The 18,184-nt window shown below is 36.5% G+C and overlaps 1 protein-coding gene across 1 annotated transcript; it reads right to left on the bottom strand.

Annotated features, from left to right (window-relative positions):
• Positions 1–2,197: 2,197 nt before the first annotated feature.
• Positions 2,198–14,268, bottom strand: LOC145981477 (uncharacterized). The gene is made up of 5 exons (XM_083114707.1): positions 13,842–14,268; positions 12,249–12,359; positions 10,223–10,398; positions 6,170–6,331; positions 2,198–2,604 (listed from the first exon to the last, which is right to left on the bottom strand). Exons 1-5 carry the CDS (start codon positions 14,183–14,185, stop codon positions 2,198–2,200), a joined length of 1,200 nt encoding a protein of 399 aa, XP_082970833.1. The 5' UTR covers positions 14,186–14,268.
• Positions 14,269–18,184: the final 3,916 nt, after the last annotated feature.

Genomic DNA, 18,184 nt, shown 5'->3' with positions numbered 1-18,184 from the left:
GGATGTTTGTTCGAGCCTTTAGGATAGCCTGAAAATGCTTGTAGGAGATTAAACATTTTTTGGCCATTGAATAAATTGAAGGAAAGGCATTGACTCACGTAAATTTTCCTTGCTGAGGGAGGGTATTGTTGCATATTTCCACTTTATAATATAGAAAAATCAGGTTCATATTTCGAAACTGACTTGAAGACCAGCACTGTTTTCCACCACGAAAATAGGTTTCATAGTTTGTAGTTTGTTAATATGCACTTACAAGATTTCCCATTGCTTTAATTTCACACATATTTTATATTTCAGAAGTTGAATATCCCTTTCCTCTCTCTATTCATACAGTCTGTGTTCCTTGGCAACCAGGGTTTCTTTCAACTGCCTCCTTTATGCTCTCCTATTCCTATTTTCTTCAAGCAAGAAAAACTTAGTGACAAAACACCAATAGAAGTATTCATCGTTCTTATTTAGCATTCTTCGATTTTTGCTGAATACGTTTCCACTTAACTTCGAAGCCTTTTTACCTTGTTTATAGTCTTCCCCTATTTCCCCCTTGCACGTAGGATAAAAACATAATTTTTGCAAGTTATTTTGTGTTCTTTTTCTTTTTTGATCCAGGAAAAGCAAGAGTAATTTCTTGTCACATTGTGCCCATTCTTTTGTTAATTTAAATCTCTCTTGGAAGGTTGAGGGCTTAATTTTTTATATCAAATTTGGGATAGCCTTTTGTAGATGTCGAAAAGGGGGCACAGGGGCGATAGTTGTTCATTTACTCCTGTGTTAATTGACAATTATTAATAATAGAAATGAAACACTGATACAGGCATGCAAGTGAAACAAAAACAGAAGTCCAAGAACTTCAAATTTTCCAGCAATATCTAAGTATGTGAAAGAAGTTGGTTTACTGGCGGTAAACCAGATAACAAGGGAGAATACACCACTGTAACCTGTGTTGGGATGAAATAAAATATAGAGGGGCAGGGGAAGGGTACTTGATATTTAGGGGCACATATTTTTGGTAAATAAGAAAGCGAAATTTCGGTACAAAAACAGACTCAATTTCAAAGGTGGTAAATAAAATTAAATTTTGGTGTTACAGCGGTGAAAAATCGGATCAAGAATGGTTCGAGCGGACGTTGATGAAATGCCATCTTTTTTCTGACGTCTCGGACACTATGCCCATTAAATATACACAATGTTACAATTCGTCTAGAACCCAAAAAGGTAATTTTAAAGTGCATTTTTTGCCAATTATCACCAAGGTGAACATAGGCCTATATATATCTAGCAGGATTGCAATTTACGAGCAAAAGAAATGCTGAACTGGTGACAGTCTTTGTTGTGTCTGGGGAAACCACCATCGTGATGATTTCTTTTTCTTTACCTTGCCACAGAAACACAACACACTACATCACCAGGTGGGAAATTAATGCATTTTACACCAATTCATTCCATGTATAAGACTTTTTCATTAAATTGTTTAAAAATTATTCGGTTGTTTCCATTGGAAATCCTCGTTGCATATTTTAATTGAATGTGCATGTGGTATGATTTGGTGACTTTTTTATTTTGAAAGCAAAATTGCATTTTGTTTAATTTCCAATTTTTAACCTGATAGTAACAAATTTAATGGTCAGTTTTTGCATTTTTACGTCATTTTTTCCCATTTCTTAGGACATTCTATAGGTCATATACCTCTATTTTTTAGGTCATCATCTTCCGCTCCCTATATATAAATGACATTTTGGTTTTTAAATTGTGAATATAAAGCTTTATTTGATTTAAAAACTACACATTGTTATGCAAAATGAATATATCCCTTCTAATAGCACATTTATGTAGCTACCAGAGAATTAAGTTCATTCCTGTATAAAGGGGTCCATTTTTGCTTCTCAAGTATTAATCAATATTCCGTAAATTGCATAACTCACAGGATAATTTAAACTTCAGAAAGTGTCATGTCTGTAAATAAACCCTAACTTTCATGTTTAAGAGTCTATTTTGCATTTTGCATTTCATTTCCCATCATTTCGTGACAAAACAGAGTAGGAAAATGTACATGCCTCTAACAATTAATTGCTAGTTTTAGATATCTGGGCAGGGAAAGGTGTTCATAATTCTCCCACGCTTAATCTCGCTATGGCATTACTTCTAAAAGCTTGACATGAGAAAGTAAAGGTAACTGTATTGTTTTATTTTTATTGTTCTTTCAAACTGCATGAAGAACAGTTGTTAGTATCATACTGATCACGAAACCTGTTCCGTACCCAACGAGAACATCATATATAAAAGGAGTTGCCTGCGCAACTTCAGAATCAAAATGAATTACATGCAGGCAACTAACAATCAGGAAGAAATTTTCCAGAAAAATAAATGTTAAGTATACATAATATCTTTTAAAATGAGTGTTGCTTTTAAAATCTGAATACGTAAGTGTGTAACAGATACCTACTGCAAATTTCAAGAAATCTTCCGTGTAATCACAGCTTTTTGAGGAAGAAACTTGCAGCTCAACAAAAAGCCACAACTCTGTGAACAGAAGATGCACTCCATAAACCCCAATAAGGTAAAATCCAAATATGTGGCCAAAGCAGATGAAAACAGAAAGTCTGCTTCCTGAAAGATAATGGAAATACAGTTGGTTAATATGAAGACAAATCTTTTAGCAAGGAAGGATTTTATTTTGAATTAGATTATTTCTAGTTAATTTTTGCCAACATACTGCCTCAAAGGTCCACGAAGACTGATGTTGCAGGTAAATGAATACTTGATTCCACACTGCTACTACTTCATTGATAGTACTGTTCTTTTCACGGTCAAGTTGCCCATGGAGTGGCGGCTAGAGTGCTGGGCAGTGAAAGTATATCTGCCGGGCATTTAGACCCACAGCTTTATGCTAACCATGCCACTGGACGTGTCAGTCAATATCAATATCAATATGTTTATTCATCATTAAGCATTACAATAATGCAATAGATGTCGTCATTGGTCAGGGGCGCCGACTTGTCAAAATTATTGGGGGGGCTCTGATCACTGAAATAAATTAATGAATGACTCACTCCCTCCCTTTTTTAAGTTTCGGAATCTCGTAAAAGCCCATGAATTACTCAAAAATACCAAATTTTTTATTCACAGTTCGAATGCAGAATATTAATTGTCCATGGATGGATATGTCACAAGTTTCGTCAACCATAAAAGCAAAATATTTCCGACTTTTAATTTAATATCTGCTACCACGGAGCGCAAAACAGATCTCCCTAATATATCAATGATCTCGTTCTGAATGTCATGTGAGAGCCATTTGTAGCCCGAACGTCTCATCCACTACCCTAGTCATGCACATCGTCTTTTGAAACTCTTTTTAGTAAAAATTTTAACAATACTCATAATTATATACTTAGTATATAGTAATAAGTCATGTGTTTTGCTGTCTCTGGTCATAGCCCCCCAAAGTTGATGGTTTAGCGGTCTCAGCCCCCCAAAGTTGATGGTCTAGAACATTTCAAATGTGTATTTGAAGTTAAGTTCATGTGGCACAATTCAGAGTAAACTTTACAAGAGAAGCAAAATAATACATTAGATCCTCTTAAGCAAAATTATTTGTGGGGGAGCCCCCACATCGTTAACATTGGGGAGGGGGGGCTTGAGCCTCCCAAGCCCCATGGAGTCGGCGCCTATGTCATTGGTACAAATGTAAAACATATTACAAGAATAGTTTAAACATACAAATATAAAACAATACAAGAATAGTATAAACATACAAATATTAGACATACCTAATACAAGAGTAGTATAAACATACAAATATAAGACATAATACAAGAATAGCATATATATATCTAAATATAAAACTCAATACAAGAATAGCATAAACAAGCCTATATATATAATAAATACATAGGGTGAGTATGGAGAGAATAATATTGCACATATTAAAAGTTCTAGAAAGTTAAATCTTCTTTGAAGTGCAGAATAAATTCATCTATTGAGTAGAAAACCTTTTATCTTAGCCAGTCTTGCAGAACCTTTCTAAATTCCTTTAGTATCCCAGTTTGTGAAGTGTTAAGGTGTTAACAAGTGTTTTAGCTTGTTTTAGTTTTGTATTACAGGTGCTTTTCTGCAGTCTAATAATGTCACGCTATACGTACAATTTTAAACAACAAATTTTCTTGTACGACTCTTACGTCAATACAAATTCTTGTAAGGAAGTCGGAAGGCATTTTGCAACAGAATTCCCAGATGTTGATGTTCCACATAGACATGCTGTTCGAAAACTTGTAAACGAATTTAGGGAAACAGGATCTGTTCTTGATACGAAGCAAGGGTTATAATTTTTACTGAGGAGAAAATAGATGACATTAGAACACGATTGGACAATACTCCTCAAAAATCCCTCCAGTGCCTCCAGACATTTACATAACGTCCGCATGGTGAGCTATCATGCTTTTAAACATCAGGGGAAATATTGAAGCAACTTCAGAAGAGGAAACTGATGCATGTTACTGAAAATTTCCTAAAAATATGCCATAAATGTGTGCATGTAGGAGGACAACACTTCCCCGACCAAATCCAGGAGAATAATGTGGTGCTTTCTGAACTTGAGGTTCATGAGTTCAGCATGTACGGCAATGCCAAGCTTCTTGCAGGCATCACGTGCATCAATTTTAAGTCCTGAACTGGCCAGCAATGTGCCCCAACTTAAATCCTATCGAGATTGATTGACTGAGTTTATTTACTTTGCATTTTGTGCCTCTTGGCTAATTTGCAAAGATGGGGATGAGTGATGAAATGATGAAATTAATGAATGGACATTCACAAGCAACCAAGCCCAAGCGGGATTCAAACCCGGGACCGTTGGCATCGCAGCACGATGTGCTAACCACTCGGCCACATGGTCCAGCAAATCCTATCAAGAATCTGTAGATATCCTACCACATCCCTTACACTGCAGGAGCTCACAAGGGTGCTGATTGAAGATGCTTGTGCTATTGGACATCACGGGGACATGGACACTCATGGTTGATTGGTTTTTTTACTTCACTTTTCTGCCACTTCGGTTAATCATGAAGATGAGGATGGGTGATGATATGAAATTAATGAAGGGACACTCGCAAAGAACACCAATACCCTGACTGGGATTCAAACTCTGGTAGACATGCATGGTGTTAATTAGACTTTAGAATCCTGAACTTTTAGATTGGATCAGTGTATGAACAGCATTTTCACTTTGTTTTCTGTAGACGGTTTGTAGAAACAGGAAGTACGCAAAGTATAGAGATTCTGTTTACATACTGCTAATAGATAATTACAATTACACTTCTATTATTTTACTTGTCTATTATTTTTCTGATGCTATGTGGCAGACGTTAAGAAAAAGATGTTCAGTCAGTGATAAAGACAGTTTTGGCATCTACTTACTTTGTTCTCAAGCTTTCAGCACATCATGTGGCTTCCTCAGGGTAAATATAGTCAAGATTTAAGACATGGGAAGGTAAGTTAAAGGTTAAAAAAGACAGAGCCAGTTGCCAGCCAGAGTTGGAGTGGTAAGGTGTGACAGGGCACACTTCTAACTTTTTAACCTTTAACTTACCTTTCCATGTCTTAAATCTTGACTATATTTGTCCTAAGGAAGCCACATGATGTTGTGAAATCTTGAGAACAAAGCAAGTAGATGTCAAAACTGTCTTTATCACTGAGTGAAATGATGGCATGTTGTGTAAGTTATGTCTTATCCAAAAAGGTGTTCTTCTAATCCTTTTGAGCATTGTAAATTTTATGAGTTACTTTGTTCCATCTAGTGTAGCTTATGATCAATAATATATTCTCAAAAAATTCAGTGTGTACATATGTGAACCCATTATTTTCCTATAGTTTACGGTTATTACAAGCATAAGAAAACAGTTTTTCTTTGTGACGTTTCAGGAGAACACACACTCCTTTCATCAGACATTTATTTTCATTTTGACTAAAGATACAGTTATAACAATGGTTATAACTGTTTTCTTATGCTTGTAATAACCGTAAACTATAGGAAAATAATTCTATAATGCAAGCAATGCGTACATACAAAAAAAAAACATATGTGAATCTTTGTTTAGATTCAAATTGTAATTTTTAAGAAATTTACTTTCGTAATTATAGTTTACTATAGACACTATTTAAAAATTAGAGTAAAACTCACCTGCAGAACAGACAATGAGAAGAAACTTAACTGTATGAAATAATGGAGTTTTAACTGGTATATGCTTGCTACTATTTTCTTCATACATTGGCAGATAAAATGTCATGACTAGTGTCACAAACATTGCAAATGAAATAATAGTCCAAAGAGACAGCAAGGATCCTGCAATGAAATAAACTGAAAAATTGCTTGTCATCATGTAATGTAAGATTAATTATGAGAGCAAACATAATGAATCAACATTACATAATGATTAATTTCAGGGGCAGATGCTTCAACTTTCCAACATGGAACTGACATGCTAGAGGTGATGTAATCTATTAGTTGAATTAAAAATATGATACACTTGTGAGCCTACAAGCCCACTTTAGAATCTTGTACAAATAGAGAATCCTTATTTTAGTAGTTCATACTATAGAGTTGTATTCAAAGAGTCCCCTGATATAATTCTTGCCTGGTTTCAGAGATTGAAGCTCACTTTAAAATATAGGTCTTGTTCCGATTACCCAATCTGTGCAAGAAATGGATTATGATTAAACTAGGTCATGCAAACCAGAGAAGAACACTTTGTAATAATTTGAGACAGATGAAGTAAGAATTTGTTTTGCACCTATTCTACAATACTGACAATGAAAAATATCAGGAATATCCCAGTAAGGTTTTATGGGGGCATTTCTCTTTAAGCTACATTGTAAATGCTAACATCATTAATCAGCTAGATAAATAAAGTATGATCTAGTTGTTTTAAGGTAAGCTGGGCTCGTTGGCAACCTGTTGCATGGGTAAATTTGTCTGTGGATTTTTTAACAAGGCCCAAGGTTCGAGAGTGATACAATCAGATTGTACTTAGACCAGGCACGTATATCTATAAATATATTCTGGAGGGGTGGGTCCAAACCAAATGTCTCAAAATAATAATAATAAGAAGAAGAAGAAGAAGAACAAGAGTAATGTTTAAATTAAAATAAATATAATTATATTAATTCAAATAGTATTAATTAAAATATTCAAATTTATTAATATATTTTTATTACATGAATAGGTTAAAAATTAGTATGAGGATAGTAATATATCAGCACATATTCATTATATCATATAGTTAAGGTCGGCAACATTTGTAAAAACAAAAAGATCCCTGGCAAGGGAATTAATGCCTGGACCCCCCCTCCTAAATATGTTCTTGACTTAGACCTATTGTATCCAGCTACAATTCGCCCATCGAATGAATTTCTGCCTTTGTGGACTTTCATCTCCAGCCTGTTGTGAAGTTCTGCTATTGTGACAGCAACCACTTCCTTCAGAAAAGAAATGACCTTCCACCATAGCCACCAGACACTATCCTTGTTACACCAACATCCCTCATTCTCACAGCCTTCACTTCCATTGAATACTTAACAGCAGACACCACAATCCCAAGACTAATTTCCTGACCCATCAAGCCCATCTTGTTCTCACATATAACAACTTTATCTTTGAGGAACAACATTATCTCCAAATCAAAGGGTCCAAGAGCTGTCACCATCCTATGCTACCTCTCACACCCCCACCTACGAACCCAACACTAACCTCCCTGCAGATGAACAGCAGTGTTTTTTGAGGGAGTATCGCTACCATGAGGGAAAATCTGCTTCCTTTGCCCCTACTGGAGAAAAATTACCTTGCTTGCCCCTTCCTGCAAAAAATCCTGCAGACGTTCATGCTGGGTTCAAATCCTGGGGCAGAGGGTCTGGACCAGGAAATTATCTAGCCATTTCCCTTTTTCTCATTGGCTCTGAGTCCCACCCAGCCCTGTATAAATAGGTACCCCAGGGCAACCTTGGGGGGTAAAGGTGGCCAGGCGTGATGCTGATCACATCATCCCAACTATGTCCGAGATCAAGAATATACTCTATACTTCTCCACATCATTCCATATGCCTTCATGGCTTATGTGCACATGCACAGGGGTAACTTTACATACACATATACAGGGTATCTCAAAAGTAATAGCGCAAACTGACACAGTTGAAAGTACACGATAATAGAAGCAAAAAGTCTCAGTAAACATGGGTCTGCAAATGAGCCGTTTTCGAGATAATTGCGAATGTGTGATTACAAGCCGCCACTGACTTCATTGTTTGTAAACATCGTCCTAGTTGGTAAAATGCTAATAATGTATGCGAATGTGTGGGTACAAGTTGTACCACCTCTCGGAAATGTTCTGTTTGATTACAACGCCACCTCTCGGAAATGTTCTGTTTTGTAAACAAAGAGCAAACCTCAGACCGTGCCACTTGGTGTTTACAAAATGCAATCAATGATGGTTTGTAACCACACATTCGCACACAATATTAGTATTTTACCAACTAGGACGACATTTACAAACAATGAAGTGAGTGACGGCTTGTAATTACACATTCGCGATTATCTCGAAAACGGGTCGTTTGCGGACCCATGTTTACTGAGACATTTTTGCTTCTATAATCGTTTACTTTCACCTGTGTCAGTTTGCGCTATTACTTATGGGACACCCTGTATATATATAGACATATTAATTAACCCTTGTACCTAATTACTGGCTAGGTGTTAATTAATACAATACCAAAACAGTAAAGATCAATCCCATGTTGAAACAAACAAAATATAACTCTATTAATTTCTTTGCTTGTTACCTGAAAAACTGAGCTGCTGTTACTTATTTCAAAAAGTAAGCAGTTACAGTTACCACTACTCAGAAGAAGTAACTGTGGCACATGTGTATTACATGATTTTGATATGCTACAGAAGTTATAATAAGGCATCCTTACCAGTAGCTTATACTGGGTTAAGAACCTGGGCTATCGCACCATATCTTAGTGTCCGAATGGACAAAAAATTGCTGGTGAAGTGTTTTTGTTTTTCTAACTCATTTGGGGTGGCCGGTTGAAGTGATGTGACTCTGTGATTAAAAATATATACCTCATAAATAAAACATGGAAATATACACTGTCAGTTAGGAAAGGATTTCAAGAATTTCATTCTTATTTGCATAAATGAGAGGCCCATATTGTGAAATATTATGTGGGCCTATATATGAGAATAAAAATAAAATTTCAACCTGCCTATTTTCACTATTTTAAGTTCGGGTACTCCTTGTTGGCGCGGTAATAACGTCGTTGACTTGAAACTAAGGGGTCCCGGGTTCGATGCATGGTGGTTTAGATACCACTTTAACTGTAGGTTCGATCCCCATTAGCTTATCTGTTCATAAAGTGGACATACAAGGAAAATCCACAACAATTTGGAGCTTATCGTAATTCGTAAGCCAATAAGACAGCTTGTTAATTATGTCCCTCATTTCAGTTCACTACACAACACACAGCACATATCATTCACAAAAATACAATCCACTCACTACTGTATTCACACGCTGCCTCTAAATAAATTCCACGCACCAAGACCACTCAACGCGATCTAGACTAGAACTGGTCCTTGTCATTTCGGTAAAGCATTCCCGCTCAGCTAACAATTTTCTACTCCCCCCTGTATCTCTAGTTGTTTGAAGGTCAACGACCTCTTTTTCAACTCCTCTGCAAGCGTTCAATGATGTTCTTGTCCCTGTCACATGACACTTTCCCCTTGCCCGCGATAATTTGGCTTCAAAATTCCCCATTCCTGGGAAGATTACGTGCTGGGAAAAATTGGTTTGCAACATTGATCCAGACTGTTGAGGAAGTTCAGAGGGTTTTTCCCCACCATATGCAACCCTGTTCTCTCTCCTGTAACAGTTTGACTCCACAATTCCCCGATCCTGGGGAAATTACATGGTGGGAAAAATTGGTTTGCAACATTGATCGGAGCCCTGTCAAGCTCACCCGTCACCCCCGTGGAGTTGCCCGCCACCTGGGCCAGCCATCTCGCGAATTCAAAGAAAGCGGGCAATGTTTCCAACTTCTAAGAAATAGGTTCATCTTCTTATTGAAATGAAAACTTTTATGCACATTTTTTGATAGATATTTTTTTCTGTATTTTATTCCCCGAGTCTGGGCTTCGCAGATAGCCTAGATAGCCCTGAATATACGCCTCTGATCCTTACCAATCGTCCTTAAGCTTGCCCAGTTGTTGGTCCTAGTCCACAACACTACTTGAACCATTATTTGAGGGACACAGAATACTGTTGCTTCTAATAGAAAATATCTTCCTGAATTACGGCATGTGGCAATTGCTTGCTCCTTATTGTACTTCATCAGAGCCAACAAAACTTTTCCACTCCTAAAATAAACAACACTTAATTATGAGTAATTAATTGTAAGGCAATTAAGCAAAATATTTATTTACAGAGAAATTGCTATTTTTTAAGGCTGAGCCAATACTCTTAGCGATACTTGAAAATTGCAATAATTAAAATATGTTAATAATACTGATCAATATTGTAAATATTCTTCTCCAATTATATGCATCAATTTACCAATAAATTTCCTTTAGAATTACATCAGAATATCAAAATAGAATTATGCAATCATATAATAGTTTTTGTGCAAAAAAAACATGAAAAATGAAACGCAAGTTCGAATTTTGCATAATTTCCAGGATAATTAGACTCTGCAAAAGTGTCTCGCAGCATTTTTGTGGCCCCGTGAAAGACCAATATGCCGGAAATGTATTCACTGGTATTGGTAGATGAATTCCAACAAATAATTTATGGCACCCATCTGAGCTGATACCAATTGGTATCAGCTCAGCCTAGTAATATTATAATTTGTAATGACTGAAGTAGATTATATCATTATCAACACTCATAAATAAGGAGCGGAAGTTGATGAAATGTCATCTTTTTTCTGACATCTCGGACACCATGCCCATTAAACATACACAATATTACACTTCCTCTAGAGAACCAAAAAAGGTAATTCTAAATTGCATTTTTGCCAATTTTCAGGTTTTAGGTCATTTTCCCCGATTTTCGGCATTTTCCCGTCATTTTTCGCAATATTCGGTGTATTGTTTCGTCATATTTTGTCACTTCTTTCATTTTGGTCCACCAAGGTGAACATAGACCTATATATATCTGGCAGGATTGCAATTTACGAGCACAAGAAATGCTGAACTGGTGACAGTCTTTGTTGTGTCGTTTTTTTTTTGTTTTTTTTGTTTTTTAAAGCAAGATTGCATTTTGTTCAATTTCCTTTTCATTTCAATTTTTAACCTGAAACTAACAAATTTAATGGTCACTTTTCAGGCCCGTAGCTAGAACCGACCTCTAGGGGGGGCTCTCGAGATATCAGGGGGGGGCTTTGTAAACCAAGTCAATTTTTCAAAAGTTTAATAGTATTAAATGAAGGTAAATTATCTGTGTCGAGGGTCATTAAGTTAATTTAAAATATAAATTTAGAAATATCATGTACAAATACTACAGTTTTTTTTATATCTATTGAAGTGTTAATTGACTGCTACTGACACCATCCCTTAATACAAACTCCATACTATTTTTGATGATACAGATATTTATATCATACATGTTAAAATGTACAATATTCACTTCAATCATAGTGCCTACCATACATTCCACCCCCAGCCAAAGCATTAAAACTTGGGATCTGTTCACATTTGGCGCAGATGCGGAAGGAATGTGGATAATGACATCAAAGTCACAGATTTCTGTCAAGCGAGAGGCTGCAACAGGTACAGATAAAGAAGGCTTCCTATGAAAGAACTTTCTAAAGTCTAGAGAATCTTCTAAACACTTGCCGCTGCTTAGACTTCTGCTCATAAACAAGATGAATGAACGAAGTTGTGAACAAAATAATATATTCTGTCTACATTTTCACTGTTCACCTCAAACAAATTAGAATATAAAATAGTTTTACCTAATGTCAGGGGGACTCGCGTTAGTACCAGGGGGGGCTGAGCCCCCCCGTGGCCCCTGCCTGGCTACTGGCCTGTCACTTTTTGCATTTTTTACGTCACATTTCCCCATTTTTTAGGACATTCTATAGGTCATATACCTATATTTTTTAGGTCATCAACTTCCGCTCCCTACTCATAAAATAGTAGGTAAATAGATAAATACATATATGAGAGCTGTAAAATTGTAATTTTCATATAAAAGTTTCTAGTATTACCTGACTAGTGATTCTAGTCCAAATAACACAGTGACAAAGTGAAGCCAGCAACAAATACGTCTACAAGAAGCTTTGCCTTCATGATCTTCAGGTCCACTGTTTACTTGACTACTGAAAAATAGTAAGAACTTTTACTTAATGATTGATATATTTGACAAATCTGCGAATTTTTTTATGTAGATGAAAATGTAAGTCTAGAAATTGCAACACAAACAGCGTTATCACTCACTTTTGTTTACATAACTGAAATAATTCACTAGAAAATCCCAGGCACAAATAGTTTGTGTTGACAACTTTTTATATTCAGCTCACAAACAGAGCTTTCAGTAAACAAATTGTGCTTGCAATTTCATAGTAAAGCCTATCAGTTTTATATATTTATTTCACCTAAATTATGTTATTATTTACCTGGAATTAGAAACAACTTTTTGCATTCATTATGAACATTATCACTGTCTACAGAAACCTGTAATCCAGACAACTTTCACAAAGCCAAATAGTTAATAAAATTAACATTGCTAAACATATTATTTCTTAAACTGAAATTAAATTAATTATATATAACCAGAAATAGAAAGAAAGGAACAACATTAAGCTTAAGCTGACTGTAATAAAGAAAAACTGAAATATGAAATAATCATATTTTTTAAGTATATTCTTGTCATTGGGTCAAATGTGCACATCTAGTGGAAGCATGACTAAAAATAACCTATTACACAACCACAATACAAGGGGAAAAGATAATTATTACCAGAACCAACACAGACTCAATATCTCAAAACAATCACCAATGAATGCCGGGAAATTATTCTACAACCAGCTGCCTCATGACATAAAACTGATATCTCCAAAAAAATAAACAAATACAAACAATAAAAAAATATTTGACAGAGAGAGCTCTCTACAGTATCAGAGAATTCATGGAACAAGACAATACAAGGCCAATGTACTAAACAATATGTATTTTAATTGTATTCTTATTTCAATCATGCAACAATGATAATGTGTTTTTATTTTTATTGTAGTGTAATGAAGTGTATTTTTCAATTTTTAGTTTGGTGTAGTGATGTAATGTACTACACAATGTTTCTTCTTTTTTGTTATGATGTACTAAACTAATTATTATTTCATTATGTGTCTTGACGTTTTCCATGCCCTTTTAATCAAGGGTCAACGGAAGAAAACAAAATTCAAATTCAAATTCAAACTCTTCGTGGTGTAAGGGGTGACCTTCCATGTAGTACACCACGGCCATCTTTAATCCAAGGGCTGGCCATGAGTACACCCAATTGTCAACCTCACTTCCACATAGTACACCCTGGACTGCTTTATGCAGACTAACGAGGCTCTGGCGATTGGCCCAATGGCCAGTATAATTCTGTGTGTTGTCCTGTTTTTTGTCCTTATGAGTGCCTCTTTACAGCCTCAGCTTTTAACCTAAGTCAGAATATTTTAAGATTCCAGTTATGCAACATTACAGTTATGTTATTTGTAAGGGGATGGACCCCATATAACGTGACGGGTTCAAAATAGCCTAAGTGCTGACACACCCAAAATTTTAAATTCAAATTCATAATAGTGAACTCTTCGTACCTTTCAATGGCAAGTATTCCTTCTGTGACTCGTGAAGGAATTGTGATAGCTGATGTTAAAATAAGGCCAATTACATTCTTCTCATAAACATATAAGCACAAAATCAAAATTAGGCTGATGGAATTGGATGATGCTATAAGAAATAAGACAACAGGAACTAAAAAGCCTGGAGATTCATTGATGTTTTGTTGAAAATTATTTGTTAGCTGGATTTCATCAGTCATTGCTTTCCCTTGTACACAAGCTGCTTCATGAGATTCTCTATTACCACAAGAATTTCTTGCTATCTCTACCAAACTCTTTCCTTTTTCTTTGTGACATAGCTGAGATTGCATGAATTCCATTCTTTCCTGCTTAAAATAGAAATTCTTTTTTCCTCAAAATGTCCACACACTTATCTGCAAATAACTTGTCTTCTGAACTATTAAATTCATTATTTACATACTTGGTGATTCCAAGGTATATTCAATTAAGGTTAACATGACACTTGTGGAGAATATCTCCCAATTACATCATCACAGTACAAAATGTTGGTATTTCAGTTTGCAGAAAACACTTTTAATCATATTTTCTGAAATTTAGTTTCATTGTCCTATCAGTATATTTTTATGCCACTTGTCATGCAGACAAAATGTACTGTAAGTACTGTATATACCAGTACATGTTGTTGTACGTATATATAAACTTTGTTCATTTAAATAGAAATAAAAATAAACTCTTTCTTTAGTTTTTCATCAATCCTGCAATATACAGTTTGAGATTTTACAGCACACAAAAATTCAATTTGTGGTCAGTATCTTCTGGAGATTATACATTTTTTTCAGTATTTAGTCTGTTCCTTTTAATGTATTTTCTACTAATGATCATATTGCATTCAATAACTTAGTTGTCAAAATGGGAGATTATATGTTTGCAAGCAATGCCAATCTTTCTGCAATAGTCCTCAGATAATATACAGCATAAGGTATTAGAGTACGCATGTTATCAGAAAATGCTTCTTAGCTTAGTAACAGATAACTAGCACTATCTTTTAAGCAAATATACTTCTTACTTCTCACAAAATACGAATATTATAACACTTCTGTTGCAACAATGTGGATTAGATTGCATAATATTTACAAATGTCTTAGCTCACTTTGTGTACATGCATACAGATAGGATAGACCCGCGGTGGCTCAGTCGGTAACGCGTCTGACTACTATGTTAAAGGTCCCGGGTTCGATCCCCGGCCGGTTCAAATCCGGGAACTTTTCTAACGATGGAAGCGGCCCCGGCGCCCACCCAGCGTCGAATAACATGGGTACCTGGGGGAAACCCTGGGGGGTAAAGGCGGTTAGGGGCGTGATTCTGATCACATCACCCCCACTCACGACCGGATCAAGAAAGTGTGGGACGTTACCCCCACACCCCCTATACGCCTTCATGGCGTGGTGCTAAGCACAGGGGAGAACTTTACCTTTTTTACCAGGGAATCAAGAGAAATCTCTGAACAACTGAAATGTGCTCTCATCATAGTGATGCAACCAGGCACATAGCCAGAGAGAGGGCTAAGGGAGCTGAAGCCCCCCCTGAAATCCTACAAATATCTAATTTAAATAGTTTATAGTCAGAGGCGAGGTGTCCGGTCATCGGCAGATGCGACGATGACTTAGGAAAATAACAAAAATACGGCTTTTTAAATATTTTAGAGAACAAGTAAAAAAAAAGTCAGAATGTTCTAATAAGCCAAGCGACACTATAAAACAGCTAGAAATATGCAAGGGATTCGCTAAGTAGTATTGCCCATCGGCACTCGCGCTACGTTTCCTATTGAAGGTAATGGTGTCGCAACGCAAGCCCAGGTCATCGCAGAAAATGTGCGAATCTCTCTACCTGCTCGGAAGACACCCAACGACCGCTTGAAGGTCTGGTCATAACAGGCCCTTTTCTTCAGCTCCCATCATTACGACAGGGTTTCTCTGAAGTCATCTGGATTAAAATTTTTCCGAGTGCTATTTCCATCATTGTAAAGCATGCAAGGGAATGATCTAATACACGTAATTAGTGATGTCGTGAGTGAAACCATTTTTAAATAAACTGAAAAATCAGAATTTCCTTCAGTTATGTTATACGAACCATATAATGTTAACAATAGGTCCCAATTGTCAACTGTCTTGAGATGTGTGCATAAAGAGGAGGGTTGGGTTAAGGAACGATTTATTGGTTTTAATGATGTGAATGCCGATTGTGTATATGTGACTGGTTATTGGTTTATGTAAAAATTTTCAATTCATTATTGAATTAATGAAATACCGGGTATTCTTATCCACTTTGCCACACAAGATCGTTAATAGGAAACCATCCCATCCTTTTCACAACCCAGGTGTTGTTATCAATCACGCTTAGTTAACACACTTGAACATATTTTTTCTGAAGACATTTTCTCCTTTAATGAAAAGTTTCTCTCGGGCTATCGACCAGGTGAGTTGTGGAAGAGATTCCAAGCTTTCGAGAGCTAAAGTCACTCTCATTCAGTGTTTCTTTCAGGCACCTTTCCGAGGGTGTGGAGCACCCCGGAGGAAATCTACCGCCCCGCCCCGCCCCCCGGACAAAATTGTACAACAAAACCAAAGTATAAAACTTTTCTGCTACCATTGTTTCCCTCGCATCGGACCACATTTCTTTGTGTGGCGAATATTCTTGCCTCTATAAATTTCCTCTGTAAATAACAACGCCCACACTTGTCCAATCTTACAGAAGAAGCAGAATAAAACTGACAACCGCACTAGCCTTATATCCTCTCTCCAATCACGAATGTTCAGTAGTGCTTTCCATATCAAAAGCACCGACTCGTTATCATGAAAGCCGACGCGGTATTTAACAGTATATTTGTCTGTGGTATATTTGTAAACGATAAGAAAATCGATTGTTGAGCCAAAGGTGGAGTGACTGAAAAGTATTGAGTTAAAGAAAAATCTTGATGCGATTGTTAGAATCTAGCCACCGCATTGCTTTTTTGTACCTTCGAGAATGTAAATGTTACAGACAAGCAGTGGCGTAGCGTGATTCTATGAAAGGTGTAAGGCTTCCTTAGATAAACCTGATCTGAATATTGGATAAAGAAAACCCAAAGATATTTTAACTAAATAGAATCTATTTGAATGTAAGTCATGCATGGGCATACTCGATTTCAAACACAAAATGCACACACTCTATGTTAACAATAATAGCATATTTATGTATTACTTAATGAAAATTCTCATTTATACTGTAACTCGATCCGACGATCCTTTAGTCTGTTCACCTCCATCACGTTGTCGTAGAATTGGGAGTTTCTGGTCAATTTCTTTAACAGCTCCTTTTCAATGGATATCAGTCCCAAGTCAGATTTCCTTGCCTGAGTCTGTGTGCTGCGTTGAAATGTGTGAATCCTCTTCAGTGCAGAAAACTACTTTTCCACCGACGAGCTTGAGGCAGGAACAGTGAGGAAGAATTCTGAATTCTGTTAGTTTGTACACTTGTTCAACAGCTTCATTCAAATGGGTAGTACGCAAGTACTCATGAAGTTCAAACACACTCTTTACTCGATATTCGGCTTCAGAATAAATTATCTGTAGCTCAACTTTCAACTGGTAGCAATTGACAAATTTCGCATACAGCTTAGTTAAGGACACATGTCATATTTTTATTCTTATTATTCTTTTTCTTTCACTAAAAGCTATTTGAGGGAAATGCTTAGGATACAATTTGCAAATGCAATGCATTCGAGAATATTACTCATTATCATGGTTACGATATTTGCGCACATTTTGAAAAGCATTTCAAGCAACTTAGTCAAAGGAAAAGGTAAAACAAATCTGTAAATCATAATGCTAAGTATTACGCGTAGCTATGCTTTTAACTATGCAGGCGCCTAACTTTGCGGGCGCTGCCGGATCTAGGATTGCCAGACATTCCTCTTCGCTGCTTCTAATGAAGGTAATATCCAATATTAAACCATCTCTTTGTGAACTTAATAGTTAGTTTACACATTTAAAATGACACCCGTTTTGTTAGCTACACCTCCCGTCAAGCATTGTTGAAACAACACGGGAGTCGATTTTCTTGGTTCTCTTCCGACCGTGGCAAACAGACGCAGCGGAGACAGAAATCTCGCCAGTTAGTAATGCGCATTACAGTCCGTGAGAATCGGGGCGCCCTGTCATTGGGAGAGAATATACTACATAAGCTAACACACCCGCCATGGGCGAGTCCAAATCATTTCTTCCATTCACTCGAACGTAAGTCCTCTCAAGAAGCCTTACAGAGAAACAACTCGAATCAAAACAAGTCCTCAATTGTTTCGTAAAAGTTCTACTTGAAGT

The sequence above is a fragment of the Lepisma saccharinum genome, chromosome 29 (genome assembly GCF_977018435.1).
Source record: "Lepisma saccharinum chromosome 29, izLepSacc3.1, whole genome shotgun sequence".
In the NCBI taxonomy this organism is placed as follows: Eukaryota; Metazoa; Arthropoda; class Insecta; order Zygentoma; family Lepismatidae; genus Lepisma; species Lepisma saccharinum.
Note: the sequence above shows the minus strand (reverse complement) of the source record. Positions and strands in the feature narration are given on the sequence as shown.

What these genes read in the sequence shown, in the direction of transcription:
- LOC145981477 (XM_083114707.1), bottom strand. Translation starts at nt 14,185, where the DNA reads ATGGAATTCATGCAATCTCAGCTATGTCACAAAGAAAAAGGAAAGAGT. An exon ending in GGAATACTTGCCATTGAAAG is followed by an intron (nt 12,360 to 13,841) that starts GTACGAAGAGTT and finishes ACTATTTTTCAG; the next exon opens with TAGTCAAGTAAACAGTGGAC. An exon ending in GGCAAGCTTAAGGACGATTG is followed by an intron (nt 6,332 to 10,222) that starts GTAAGGATCAGA and finishes ATTTCATTGCAG; the next exon opens with GATCCTTGCTGTCTCTTTGG.